The sequence below is a fragment of the Mchenga conophoros genome, linkage group LG7 (genome assembly GCF_057382185.1).
Source record: "Mchenga conophoros isolate Kocher_MC1m ecotype Shallow Benthic linkage group LG7, M_conophoros_male_GT1.1, whole genome shotgun sequence".
In the NCBI taxonomy this organism is placed as follows: Eukaryota; Metazoa; Chordata; class Actinopteri; order Cichliformes; family Cichlidae; genus Mchenga; species Mchenga conophoros.
This window is the reverse complement of record NC_140532.1, coordinates 21642009-21655172: the sequence shown is the minus strand read 5'-3', so window position 1 is coordinate 21655172 and position 13164 is coordinate 21642009. Positions and strand designations below refer to the sequence as shown.

General features: G+C 39.3%; 1 protein-coding gene across 1 annotated transcript; it reads right to left on the bottom strand.

The window, feature by feature from the left end:
- Positions 1–3406: 3406 nt before the first annotated feature.
- Positions 3407–12361, bottom strand: snx22 (sorting nexin 22). The gene is made up of 7 exons (XM_085282868.1): positions 12057–12361; positions 8340–8423; positions 8121–8225; positions 5293–5384; positions 4734–4766; positions 4532–4599; positions 3407–4436 (listed from the first exon to the last, which is right to left on the bottom strand). Exons 1-7 carry the CDS (start codon positions 12336–12338, stop codon positions 4291–4293), a joined length of 810 nt encoding a protein of 269 aa, XP_085138994.1. The 5' UTR covers positions 12339–12361; the 3' UTR covers positions 3407–4290.
- Between the last annotated feature and the right edge of the window lie 803 nt (positions 12362–13164).

The following is a 13164-nucleotide window of genomic DNA, read 5'->3' as shown; positions in this document are numbered from 1 at the left end:
TGCTGATGAGTCCAACCACGGTTGTGTTGTCAGTGAACTTGATGATGTGGTTAGAGCTGTGTAGGGCGGTGCAGTCGTGTGTCAGGAGAATGAACAGTGGGCCGAGAACACAGCCCTGAGGAGCTCCTGTGCTCAGCCTGATGGTGCTGGAGATGTTGTCGCCGATTTGGACGGACTGAGGCCTCTCTGACAGGAAATCTAGTATCCAGTTGCAGAGAGAGGTGCTCAGTCCCAAACTTGCTGAGTTTAGCTCACTGATATCTGTGCATTGTATAAGTTTTGGGTTGTAAGGTCATACTTCCCATAAAGCCCAAAGAAAGCATACTCTTCTGACTTGATTGGTTTGTTTCTTTTATTCAGAGTGAAAAGGTTTGACCTGGTTCTGAAACAAACAAAATAGGAAGCCACTCAAAACCCCAGCCATATAACATCTTTACAAGCAAGCACAAGTCCTGCCTGAACTGCTTGTTGTTACTTCCTACTTCTTACTTCAAGCAAAGTGGGTGTGGCAGCTGTGCAGAAAAATAAAGACTGCACTTTTTTTACTGTATTTGCCACACTCAATCACTAATTTATATATTTTTAAAAAATGCATTAGATTGGGTATTCAAATTATTTCAAAGCCTTTGTGGATATCAATATTGTTTTTAATCGAAACACTTGAACCCAAACCAGGCTTTAGAAACAAAGTTTAGAAAGTTTCTAGAACGGAGTGCTGCCAGAAACATTAAATGACCAAAGACAACAAAGTACAACTTCAGATGCTTGGGGCCAAAATATGAAATAAATATGAGTTAAAGATAAGGGAACCCAGAGACCAGAAACACAAACTAACCCTTTATATTCTTAACACACCTTAGGCGGATTTAAGATTTTCTTTTCAAATGTTGATAGAGGGGAAAAACATGGTCACCTGTGCAGAAGAGCAGGAGCAAAGCAGTTCTCTGCATAAACAGAGCAGATAAGCTAGTCCATGTGTATTACTATATCAATGAAGACCCGTGCAACAGTGTTGTGCATCAGCTGCAGATGGAATAGAGTGGATCCGGTAATGCCTGTTTAATGCAGTAGTTCAGTGTGGAGAAGATTGGTGCCGTCTTAAGCTTCAGTTTCAGAAAACTGTTATTAGTGTCTAGTTATAGCCACTGTAGTATTTGGGGGACCAATAACAAATTCTGAAAGCATTTGTTGTCACTCCAGTAATCCTATCTCCGTATCCACAGGGGGAACTGGCTTATGATTGTAAACGGATACATTTCCAACCTAAAGATAGAAAGTGTCTACACAATAATTCTCAGATTGTTACTTCCTACTTCTTACTCCAAGCAAAGTGGGTGTGGCAGCTGTGCAGAAAAATAAAGACTGCACTTTGAGAAGAGCAGGAGCAAAGCAGTTCTCTGCATAAACAGAGCAGATAAGCTAGCAGCTAGCAGATAAGCTAGTCCATGTGTATTACTATATCAATGAAGACTAGGGTTGCCAACCGTCCCTTAAAAAACGGAATCGTCCCGTATTTAGAAACAAAAGTACACGTCCCGTATTGAGCTAATAAGGGACGCACTTTATCCCGTAATACAGTGAGAATCAAAAGTAGTCTATAACTTTTAATGGAATTAACACTTTGTTTGAAAACATAATTCCCAGCCCCTCTCCTGCTTTGTGACCAATGCGCTGACAGCACACTTATGACAATTCGAGTATGACAAGTCAGATTATCGCTTATCTCATTGGTCGAGGAAAGGTCGCTTACGGAGAAAATACCGGCCAACAGGGAAACAAACGCCGACACTGCGGTGCAAGTCTCGGACGGCACACTGTGCCTCCATAAAATGAAGGTTATAACAGAAAATCTGTCGCTCTCTCTCTCTGTCTGTCTTTCACTCACACAGACACGCACACCGCCACCATCAACTTTGCTAAATTGCTAATGAAAAACATTAATAAGGCAGCTGTGATTGAGCAACAGTGTAAATCCAACTATTTTCACGGTTGTTATGGTCGTGATAATTTTGTGATGCCACATCGAAAAGGCTCGGATGAGCTTTCCAAAGTTCTACAAGTTGTGCCTCCATCGCTTGTGTCCAGATCACACGCTGCACAGCCGCGCTGCTCCATCTTTTTCACCGACGTTTATGTGTTTGCGCGTGAGCAATGTGAGCGCCTGTGGTGACACCCTCACGAGCGATTGATGATCGGGAGCTGCTCGAGGTGTTAATCGCTTCTCGTTACCCCACGTATACTACACGATGCACGATGAAGGCCAAAATCGGGCCGATCACCAAATCGGTCGCACGACTCAAAAATCGGCTCAAAATGGGCCAAAAATCGCACAGTGTAAGCCCAGCATTAGAGCAGCAATGTTTGTTCGCTCAGAGAAAGAAAAAAAAAGGCTGCAAAAGTACAGGGAGGAATGGGAAAAGGAAAACACCTGGCTGGAAAAGTGCACTATAAAGCGCACTGCACTGTGTGCTGGCGCACTTTTTCCATAGGCATGCTTCTAATGGTGGGCACATGAAGAACACGAGGGGCGTGAAAGCTCGGGGAACCCTTAACCAATTTCTTGTCCACCAGGCCACGGCAGAAGCAGATATGGTATGTAAACACTGGTTTGTTTTTTAAACCCTCTGGTTAAGGTTAATATGGGCATGTGCAGTGAATATCAGGGCTATGTGGCCAGAAGTGTGATAATATCATTTATTTTGTGTAATAAACAACTGCAAGGATAGATGATTACAACAAATAGATGAATAATACATAAAAGTAATACATAGATGAATAATGATGATGAGTTATGATGTGTAATCATGGGAACAAGTGGGTTTACAAACAGGAGCAGCTGATTAGCATTAGAAAAGCTGAAATAATACCTCAACTGAAGCCAATTGTACTAAATGCACTAAATGTGCACTGTTACAAGAATATTTTTCGTTCTATTGCTTTCTATTAATTTATATAATTTTAAGTTAAGCAGGACAGAGTTCTTTTAAAGAAAGATTTACTTATATTCTCAAAAGTTAAGCATGACAGGCTTCTGTTTAAGAACGAGACCTGTTTTACTGTGTTAATGTTGTCATTTTGAGCTAAAAATAAATGGCTAAATGATCATTTGTTTCACATATGGTCATATCACAAAGAATATGCATCTGCTTAAATCAAGTTCAAGTCAAATGGTTAAAAAATAATTTCACACACAAAAAAAGAGCTACCACACTGGGAAGGGTGAAGACAACTGGGTTGCCCGGCCCTGGCCACGAGGTGTCCCTTATTTATTTTTCAGGGAGTTGGCAACCCTAATGAAGACCCTTCTAAGTGTCTACACAATAATTCTTCCCCTGCCTTCAGCTGCTCCATCAAAAGAAAGTGCATTTTCTTGTTCTACATGTTCATAAAGAAAATTCACACGAGACCAGTTCGACTCTTTATTACAAATTTACTATAAACATGGTACAAAAGTCACACATGTCAAACCTTTGACTGAACAAATATGGCTTTAAAACGTAACCTCATATTTAAAATATATTACAGTCAGGATATTAGACATTGTATGCACTAGCTCTGTGCTACTCCTGGTTATGACTCTACAGGTTAAACGGTTATGAGCATATCCTAAAATGTGTAAAGTGTTTTCCTAAAATATTTCATTAAACTTTGAATCTAGCCCTTTGTTTTAAAATAACTTCCCACTTGCTTAGACACAGTGAATTATACGAGAATTGAGGCTGTGGTTTGAATCAGTCAGTATGAACAACACCATACTGCCTGATGCTGTCCATCATGTTCACAGTGTAAAAAAAAATTAAAACGGCTCTATGAGATATTGTGTTACTTGGTTTAAATACGAGAACGTTAAATACATCTTTTCCACTGACGGTGCCCAATCCGGAACATAGTTTCAGCATTTCTACTCTAAAACGTAGATCCCTGTGGCGACAGCACGAACTCCACTGATAATGGCACATTTAGTCTGCCATGATTTTCTTTCCCCTAAAATTCCATCAACTTCCGCCATTTATGCGCTGTTATTTTTCCCACCAGTCATCTGACCTACTTCTCAAATCTGCCACAATGCGAGTTGGATTTCAGAAGACACTAAAAGAGAAATAAACCATGCGCCGTGTCTGTGCTGTAGTAACAATGGGTGGAGCACTGCAGCAACAAAGCCTGGGTGACGGGTTTCAGTCCCACTGGGTCAACCACACAGAAACTCTTCTTTTGCTTTGTCTTGTTGTGCTGATGGTTTTCTTAAAAAAACTATTTTTGAAAATCATGTGTTTTTAGCTATAGCTCACTTTAAGTTAGAACATTAGGCTTCTGGGTGGGGCCAGATGTGGGGAGGGTGGGCTCAGGTTCAGCGATTGTGGGGGCATTGAAGCTGACCCGGACGTCCCGGGGGTAAAACCCCTGAAGAACCCCATCTACAACCACATCTGGAAGACCTGCAAGACAAACTTTGCTTTAAAGAAACTTTCCATATCTGCAGTAAAGCACCAAACAACAAAACTAATTTCTCCATGCCGTGCGTTCACCCTACCTGAAGTGCTGTCGGTGAGATAAGGATCCTGAAAGAATCCCAGCACTCGCTGATTGGTAAACTGATAACTGAGTAAGCGAAAGCAAAACATAATCGATTGATTTCATGCAATGAGTGTGAGTTGGAACTCAGCTGTCATCATTCATATAAAACACTGTTTGCACAAATACTGAGAAACAGGAAATACCAGTAATACTCCCACCTGTCATCTTGGCTGTCAAGTTCATCAAGCGATCTGAAATCAGAGCAGATAATTACTAAATACTGCCAAAAATTTCGAAATGAAATGCTTTGTGATGCTGCATAGTTGGCCATTTTATACAATGGAGTTTGCAGGGATGGACGACTTTTAAAATGAGCCACTCGAGGGACTGCAGCTTTTGTCACTTGCTTCAGATTCCCAAAACCAACAGGTAAAAGAATGGTGGCTGGTTCCATCTTTTATATACAGACCATGTTTTTAAGGATTTATTACATTTACAGTATAATTTAAAGAGACACAACTAATAAAGACTAGTGTGCCTACATATAGCACACTAGTCTTTATAATTAGTTGTACCCTACACATCCTGTGTGTTCTGTAGGAGCAGCAGGGACTTAACAGAGCCTCATTAAATGCACTGTGGGGTAGAGTCAGGGTTGCTACTGCTCCAGATCGCTGTTTCTGAAGATTTATTATGTTGTCACATTGCCCCCCGTGACCATTAATAGAGGCGCTAAATATAGCAAAATGTCCGGCTTCTCCAGACTGAAGGACTTACTCCATGCTGCTCTTGTTCCCCGTGTGGAAATGTCTAACGTGGAGGAAGTCCAGCAGCACCTGCGGCACATCTTCATACTGGTAGATGACATCCTGGAGAAAAAAAGAAGAAGAAGAAAAAAAAAAAAAAAAAAGAGCATGTTTTCTTTAACAGCTTTTAGGGGCAAAACATCTACAAGAAAGGAAAAAAAAACCCACCTTTATTTAGACAGTAGTATAACCACATAATATTATAAAGTGTGATCTTTCATCAGCAGAAATATACATAACATTTACCCCGGAGCCCGTCACAGGAAAACACTTCCTCAAACCTGAAAAGTGTTTATTAAATTCAAAGTTTCAGGTCAAGGTCAGTGTAGCCGAAATCTCTGAATTCAAACTGTTCTAAACTTTCAGTTTCAAGCAGTTTTTTCTGTGAATAATGCAAAACTAAACCATTAGAGTACACAAATATAAACATTTGGAGTTACAAAATGAGAATCACAGATCCATTGAACTAAAGTTTTGTGCGTTACTCAGTGAGGTCCTTGCAAATTTCTTTGATGCCGAGTAAGTGTCAGCTGATGGGGTTTTATCTAAATCTAGTCACGGTTGAATAATAGTTCAAAAGATCAATTCTATACAGTTCAAGGAGCACGATTTTACATTTGGTTCTGCATTAAATGAACAGATGAACAGAAGCCAATATGGGGGAAATATGCTCTCTCTTTCTAGGCCCTGTCAGTACTCTCGCTACAGCGTTTTGAATCAGCTGAAGCCTTTTCAGGGAGTTTTTAGGACATCGTGATAACAACAAATTACAATAGTCCAGCCTAGAAGTAATAAATACATGAAGTAGTTTATCCAGCATCACTCTGAGACAGGATGTCTCTAATTTTAGAGATATTGTGCAAATGCACGAAAGCAGTTCTACATATTTGTTTAATATGCACACTGGGGAACAAGTGAAGTTGTTCGTTCTTTTTAACACTTTCTAGTAAGAGAAAGTTTGGGTTCAAGGATAGTTTTCTACTACTTCTGTATCAATATTAGAATAAATTGAGATAAACAACACGTTCCAAAGAGAGGAAAGCACACATCAACACTTTGAAGCCCGTTTCTCATCCTACTGAGCTGTTTGTCTTCACACTTAATCAGTCACATTTTTATGATGCTAACAGCAGGAACAGATGGACAATTGTTGTGCTGGTCCAGAAAGGTTAGCTTCACTACCCAACAAATTAGAAAGAATTTAATTTAGAACATAAATAATAAATAATCTGATCTAGTTCTCACTTTGTAAGAAATCGTCAGACCATCTACTCTACATGGACATAATGTTGACATCGTTCCATTTACAGATCAGTTTTTGCAGTTTCACACTGACCACCTGTCACCTGGGAGCAGTGTTGGTCAAATTACTTGAAAATAGTAATTAGTTACTAATTACTGAATACTTCTCCAAGTAATACTATTACTTTACTGATTACTTATTTTCAAAAGTAATTAGTTACTTTATTACTTTTTAAAAACATGACACACAACCTGAAGTCAAAGGAGCTTGCACAGAAAAGCGTCTGGACTTCTTTAAGTTGCTTGAAGACGTTTCACCTCTCATCCGAGAAGCTTCTTCAGTTCTGGAGAGTCCCAGATTTAAACCTAGTGGGAGTTTCCCCCCAAAGAGGGACAAAAGGACCCCCTGATGATCCTCTAATCACCTGAGCCAAGGTGTGAAACTGGGTGTGGGTCCCAATCAGCCAGGTGTGAGCTCTTTGTGAAACCTGGCCCCACCTTATCATGTGATTTCCTGACGTCAGATGTCCCAGGATGTGAGTGGGCGTTAAGGCGTCTGGGGAGGGAACTCAAAACTGGATTATAGATGGCAGAGAGTTGGTGTCATAAACCACCGCCTCTGTTCAAAGATGGTCGCTCACAGTGGACACAGATGGCTTCTTTGACGACGATGACCTGGATGACTGAGAACCTTCACAGACGCAACCTGAATACGTTATAAAGCAACTGACCTTTCAGCCCAATTCTTTTATTCTTCTATTTTATATTCAATATAACATTGAATCAAATGAAAAAGTCTCTTTTTAAAACTTGTTTTATTAGTTTTAATATTTGAACATTATGCACATTGCATGAAGCAAATTAAATTATATGCAACATTCTCCGACTGGAAGAAATTTGTTGAACATTTAAACCTATTTTCTGCATATTCTGCATAATTTTTTGTGTTTACACTCGCTCTTTCAAATAGATGCAAGTAAAACACAGCAGAAAATAAATAAACTTACTAAATGACTTTGATCTGCGACTAAACTGATGCTCCACATCTCCTTTATCAGGCTGAGGTTTATTTTTCAGATGTCTCCAGTTTAAAGTCTCAGAGCTCTAACGTGCAGCCGTCACATTAGAAATAAACAGCAGCACATTCAGCAAAAAAGTAATCAAATTAAAGTGTTTATTTTACTGCTCTGTGCGCTAAATCACCAGATTAATGATTTACTGCAGCATGTCCTTTTATAACAGTGTTGCATTTTCTAATGTTCTTTAGAGGTTTTTAATCACCACTTCATTTTCATCTGATTGGAGTAGGTAGCACTCATAGAAAGAAGAGTCATTTGATCTTTGAAATGCCTTTTTTTTAGATCGATCAGATGGTGCCAACACACACCTTTCACATGAATGTGCAGGGGAAACTTTGGTTTTACTTGGCCAGTTGATAACCAGCGTTGAGTGACTGCATAACCTGATTTCCACTGTTGGGGTAAGTGAATCCAGATAACGCAGAAATACGTTGGTTATGTTGAACCCGCTTCGTAATCCAAGCCTCAGATGTCTTACCTGGACATAATCTTCCAGCTCTTGCCTCCTCTGCTCCGGAGGTTTGGTCCTCAGATGTTGGTTCCTTTTGCTCGGGAAATCTGGAGTCTGGACGATTTTCCTGAGCTGTATGTGGTAGCAGCACAAGAAGCCTCAAACATTTCAAACAGACAGATCTGGGTCCCATTTAACATCCTTATCATAGTAAAAGCAGCTCTGGTCATAAAACAAAGATCATACTTTTCTGTGGAGATTTTGAAATTCACTGTTTCTTCTCAGCACAAAATGTTTCCTCTCGTTGAACAAGACTTCAATTCTGAAGAGCTGCAAATAAGAGAGCAGGACACACACAGAGGATTCATTCTTTAGTCACTACTGAGGCATGTGGGTCTTTCTAAAAGGTGGGAACTAAGTGGTAGAAGTTGCGTTAAGTGTTGTGCTTCTCTAAAATAAAATGATGAGCAGGGATTAGGTAATAGCGGAAGAAAATGCAACATGACAGAACCTGCTAAACTTCAAACCGAGCATCAGACTTGGGAAAAGGGTGACTTTGTTGCTAGCAGTAGTCAAAGCTCGTCATCTTAATCTGGTTTCCTGAACATTACAAAGAGTTTGCTGCACGGAAATTTTAGACCAGGCACCTCTGGGATGTAGTGTAACAGTAGATTTACATCATGGATGTACAGCAAACAAATTTGAGGCAACAGCGTGATGCTGTTACATTTATGAGGCAAAATCTCTGATCTCTGTTTCCAGCACCTTCTTAAATAGAAGTCTGCTCTGAAAGCAAAAGAGAGTCCAACTGAAAATTGTAATTATTTTTCCTTACTAAGAAAAGCATGTAAGCCAATTGTCTTTTAAAAAAAACCCAAAAAAACCCAAATGTGTATGTTATGTTTTAACAAATGATTTTTATTATAGTGCAGTTCACTTACACTCAGGTTTAAGAAACAAAAGAACAACTGAGTGAGACGAATCCTTGAGTTACAAAAGTCTATTCAGAATGACAATTTTTAAACAACTAATGAGAAATTTCCTGCAACTTATGAAAAAACAAAAACAAAAGAGGGCCTCTCCTGGTACCAGCAAAATGTTACTAATGAAGTGAAACAACAATCAGGCGACTGTGGGGCTCCACTTTGAAATAAAGACATTTTCTTTTGTATGTCACAGACTGGTTCATAATACAAGAACATGACTTCTCCACTAGTCGGAGGCACAGAGCTTCTGATTTCACTCTGCAAATTCGATATATCCACTCTTTCTTTCCTTCACAATGATGAGTCAACTTTTAAATAGAGTTAGTATGCTAACATGTACATATCTTATATATGACTACTTTGTATGACTGTCTTTTGCTATTTTCTAACATGGAAGTAGTCCAACGTCGTTATAAATAACTACCTGTAATTTAAAAAAAAAAATTGTTAAATAACTTCAAAGAAATCTGAATTTAACGTGTGTAAGCTGTGATTTTATTGTAGCACAGGGAATTGGAACAATCAAGAACAATTATAGTAAAGATGGAAAACTAATTAAAAAACAATTTAAAAAAAGAGAGGACATTTTAGTGTTTGTTAGTTTGATAAAATCTGTTGTCACAACCCGATGAGCTGTCGGTGGATTAATGAGACTTTGAAGGTCTACAAGGCTGCGAATCACCTGCTTTCAAAAGTTCTGGTTTTATTGTACTAAACATTAATATATATATCGGCATACAATAGCAATATAATAAAAATAAGAGAGACTAAAACTCTGAGGTTAATAAAAACTAAACCACTCTGGAAACCAAGTGAAACTAAACTGAATGAAAAACATAAAAAAAGCTCAGGCTTCACACGGCTCTGAACGCTCAGCTTCTACTCTATGATCTGTGTGATGTCAGAGAGACAGGATATTCTTAATATGGTCATCTCAAGTGACCAGCCTGAGTCAGTGCTACTACATGTTTTAGCTGTGTAGATAGCATTAGCCTTTAGTCATATATGAAATAATCATCATCATAGGATTAATACATTCACACACATTTATAGTACACATATTACTATTAAGCAGTTTGGTTAAAAGTGGCATTAAACAAACTTTATACCGGTCTGACTTACAGTTTGGTACCCTGCATCTTCTTTCTGAGGATATAAAACTCTTCATACTTGTGACGTGCTTAGACCAAGTCCTTTTGCTCTCCAATGTGCGCCTTTTTCTTGTTTTGTATATATTCCTCTTGGCTGTATATATGCATTCTTCTGTTTGCTATTTTTTTCCTGCTGTCTTTACTATTTATACTTTTTGACTCCTGTGCAGTTGGCGTGGAACACCCATAATTTCGTTGTACATGTACAATGACAATAAAGGACTATTATAATGTATTCAATTCTATATCCTTTAGATCCTTCAGGCCCTTCAGATGTCTCTTGTTGTGAGATGGAGGGAGCGTGCCAATTATCTTTCCAGGCTTTTTCATCAAATTTTGAGTTTGTGATGTGAGCTTGACAGGCAGAGTGTCACGAATATGGGGAACAATGGGACTGTGGGCTACTCTTGATTGTGTTTGAGATGTTGTTGATCCTTTCATTTATGGCACAGAAACCATAACAAAAAGCTTCTTTGCAGTGAAATGAAACCAAGTGTTTAAAAAAAAAAGTGTCTGCTGCCACCACGGTCTGAGTTGCTGTTTCAATCTTTCAGAATTTTTCCACGGTTCTTCCTCTTCTGGTTGATCTCTACTGTCACTATATTTCAAGCCCACTTTTCAACCAATCAGCAAACTGCTTACACACAGCATCATCAGCCTCCTCATACCCTGCTCCTTGTTTGGAGAAATGCATGCAAGCATGTCTGCTTAGGCTGCATACCCAAGAAACCTCAGTCTGCGTGAACAGGGCACAAACAAGGTGCCATCGTTTCTGCTTCAGAAGGTTTGAATGGCAGGTTATTGGAGCACTGTCTCCAATAACCTGCCATTCAAACCTTCTGTTTGTGACAGGCAGCCAATCACAATGAAGCTGGCTTAAGAGAGAGAGGAGCTTAAACTGTTTTTTTTTGTCCAGACAGAGTCATCCTCTGTCTGGGGAATTTAGCTTTGAGGGATTTAGAATATGACCAATATACCAATAAGGATTATTTTGAACAGTGAATGCAACGTTACTCTAGTAGAATCCAGGAAAATAAAGAAGATAAAGCTGAAATGAGTAGAATAGGTCCCTTTTAAAAAGTGCTATGATGGTTTTATATTGCTATTTTATTGTGAAGCACTTTGGTATACCGTTGGTTTTTAAATGTGCTAATAAATAAATTTGTATTGTATTTGAGAGTCTGACCCCTTCTTAAAGATGTTCTTGCAGCAGAGGAAGTATAACTGAAGTCTTACATGCATATCTAAGAATTGATCGTCAGTTTAAGTTTTCACTTACAAATAATATAAAGATCTGATAAATTTAAAGAATAATGTGCAGAAGGATTGTATAAATAAATAAATAAATAAATAAATAAATAAATACCAGCTCAGCAAACTTCAACCTTAAAGTGTAGTTCTCAGGTTAATGCATCAACAATTACATCTAGTCACATTATAAGTGAGAGCGGCTGGGCTTCAAGTATTTACAGTGTAAAATCACAGCAACTAGGGCCACAGTTACTGTGAGTTGCTGCTGCGTTTACTGAGGAAATCACCTGAACGCATTTAGTAATAAGGATAATTGTATTTGTTGTTGCAAGAAAAAAATTGCGTAATTCTTGCCACTCTGGAGTGGAAAAAACCCCTGAGCTGAACTCACTGTCACTCTTCCTGCAGGTAGCCCGGCTTACCTGGCGTCCCCGGAAGACAAAGTTTTACTGATTATCAAGCGAAAAAAATTGCTTGTGTCCAGATAAACCGCAGTCGTAATTTCATCCCGCTGGATTTGCGCAAAAAAACCCAAAACAAAAAAACCCGATAACACTAAAATGCCGCGTCCTCACCTTTTTAGTCTTTCCCGACTCATCCACCTCCTTCTCCATCGATGGTATCGACACTTGAATCATGGGGAAACTTTCCTGCAACACCATCGGACAGCGGTCTTTATAATCTACTCGCTGCCGCTGACTGCGGACAGAGCGGTAACTCCACGCACTGTTCTCCGTGTCCGGAAACTCCGGGATAAGGGTCAGTGTGTGCGCTCTGTAGGTCTCCGCTCGGTTTCCTCCTGCGCCCCACCTACACACTAATTGGACAAACCCATCCACGAGCTCCTTCTGGCACATTAAAGGCACAGATCAGATTTTAGGACCCGAAGCGTGACGGTGGGCAGCGTTGACTGGAGTTTCTGCGCCAGTCACGTGTCCACCACACAGTAGCAAGGATGCAGTGTGTGAGGGTTTTAGTGCTCGTGTAGTTTTCTGTAATTTTTCGGCTAACATCAGTATTACAGTATCTAAACAGTTAATAACAGTGTCTCAGCTTGGTAACTTCTGTCTGTTTGTATAGCCTCACCATACCATACTGGCTACTTTGTTAAGTATAACTAATACACTTATAAGAGGCACCATATTTCTTTGTTGCATGAATTCAACAAGGTGTTGAAAACATATCGCTGAGATTTTGGTCCTTGTTGACATAATAGCACCACAGAGTTGCCGCTTATTTGTTGGCTGCGCATCTATAATGCAAATCTCCACCACAATATATCACAAAGGTGCTCTGTTGGATTGTGAATCTGAGTCCCGTGAGCTCACTATCATGTTCAAGAATCCAGTTTGAGTTTATTTGAGCTTTGTGACATGATGTGTTATCTTGCTGGAAGCAGCCATCAGAAGATGGATATACTGTGGTCATAAAATGATGAACATGCTCAGCAACAGTCCTCACTTTTAGTAAACTGACTTAAAGTAAAATGACCTGGGTAAACTTTATTTTTATTTTTTAACAGCCCTCTGTATCTTTAGCATCATTATTACATCCATACAATATTGATTGTAAATAAGGTTAGCACGTTGTTAAAGCAGGCCATACAAAAGGCGTCATACGTTTTGTTGAGCCGTTGTCCAGTTTTGGTGAACCCATGTGAATAGTAGCCTCGGTTTCAAGATT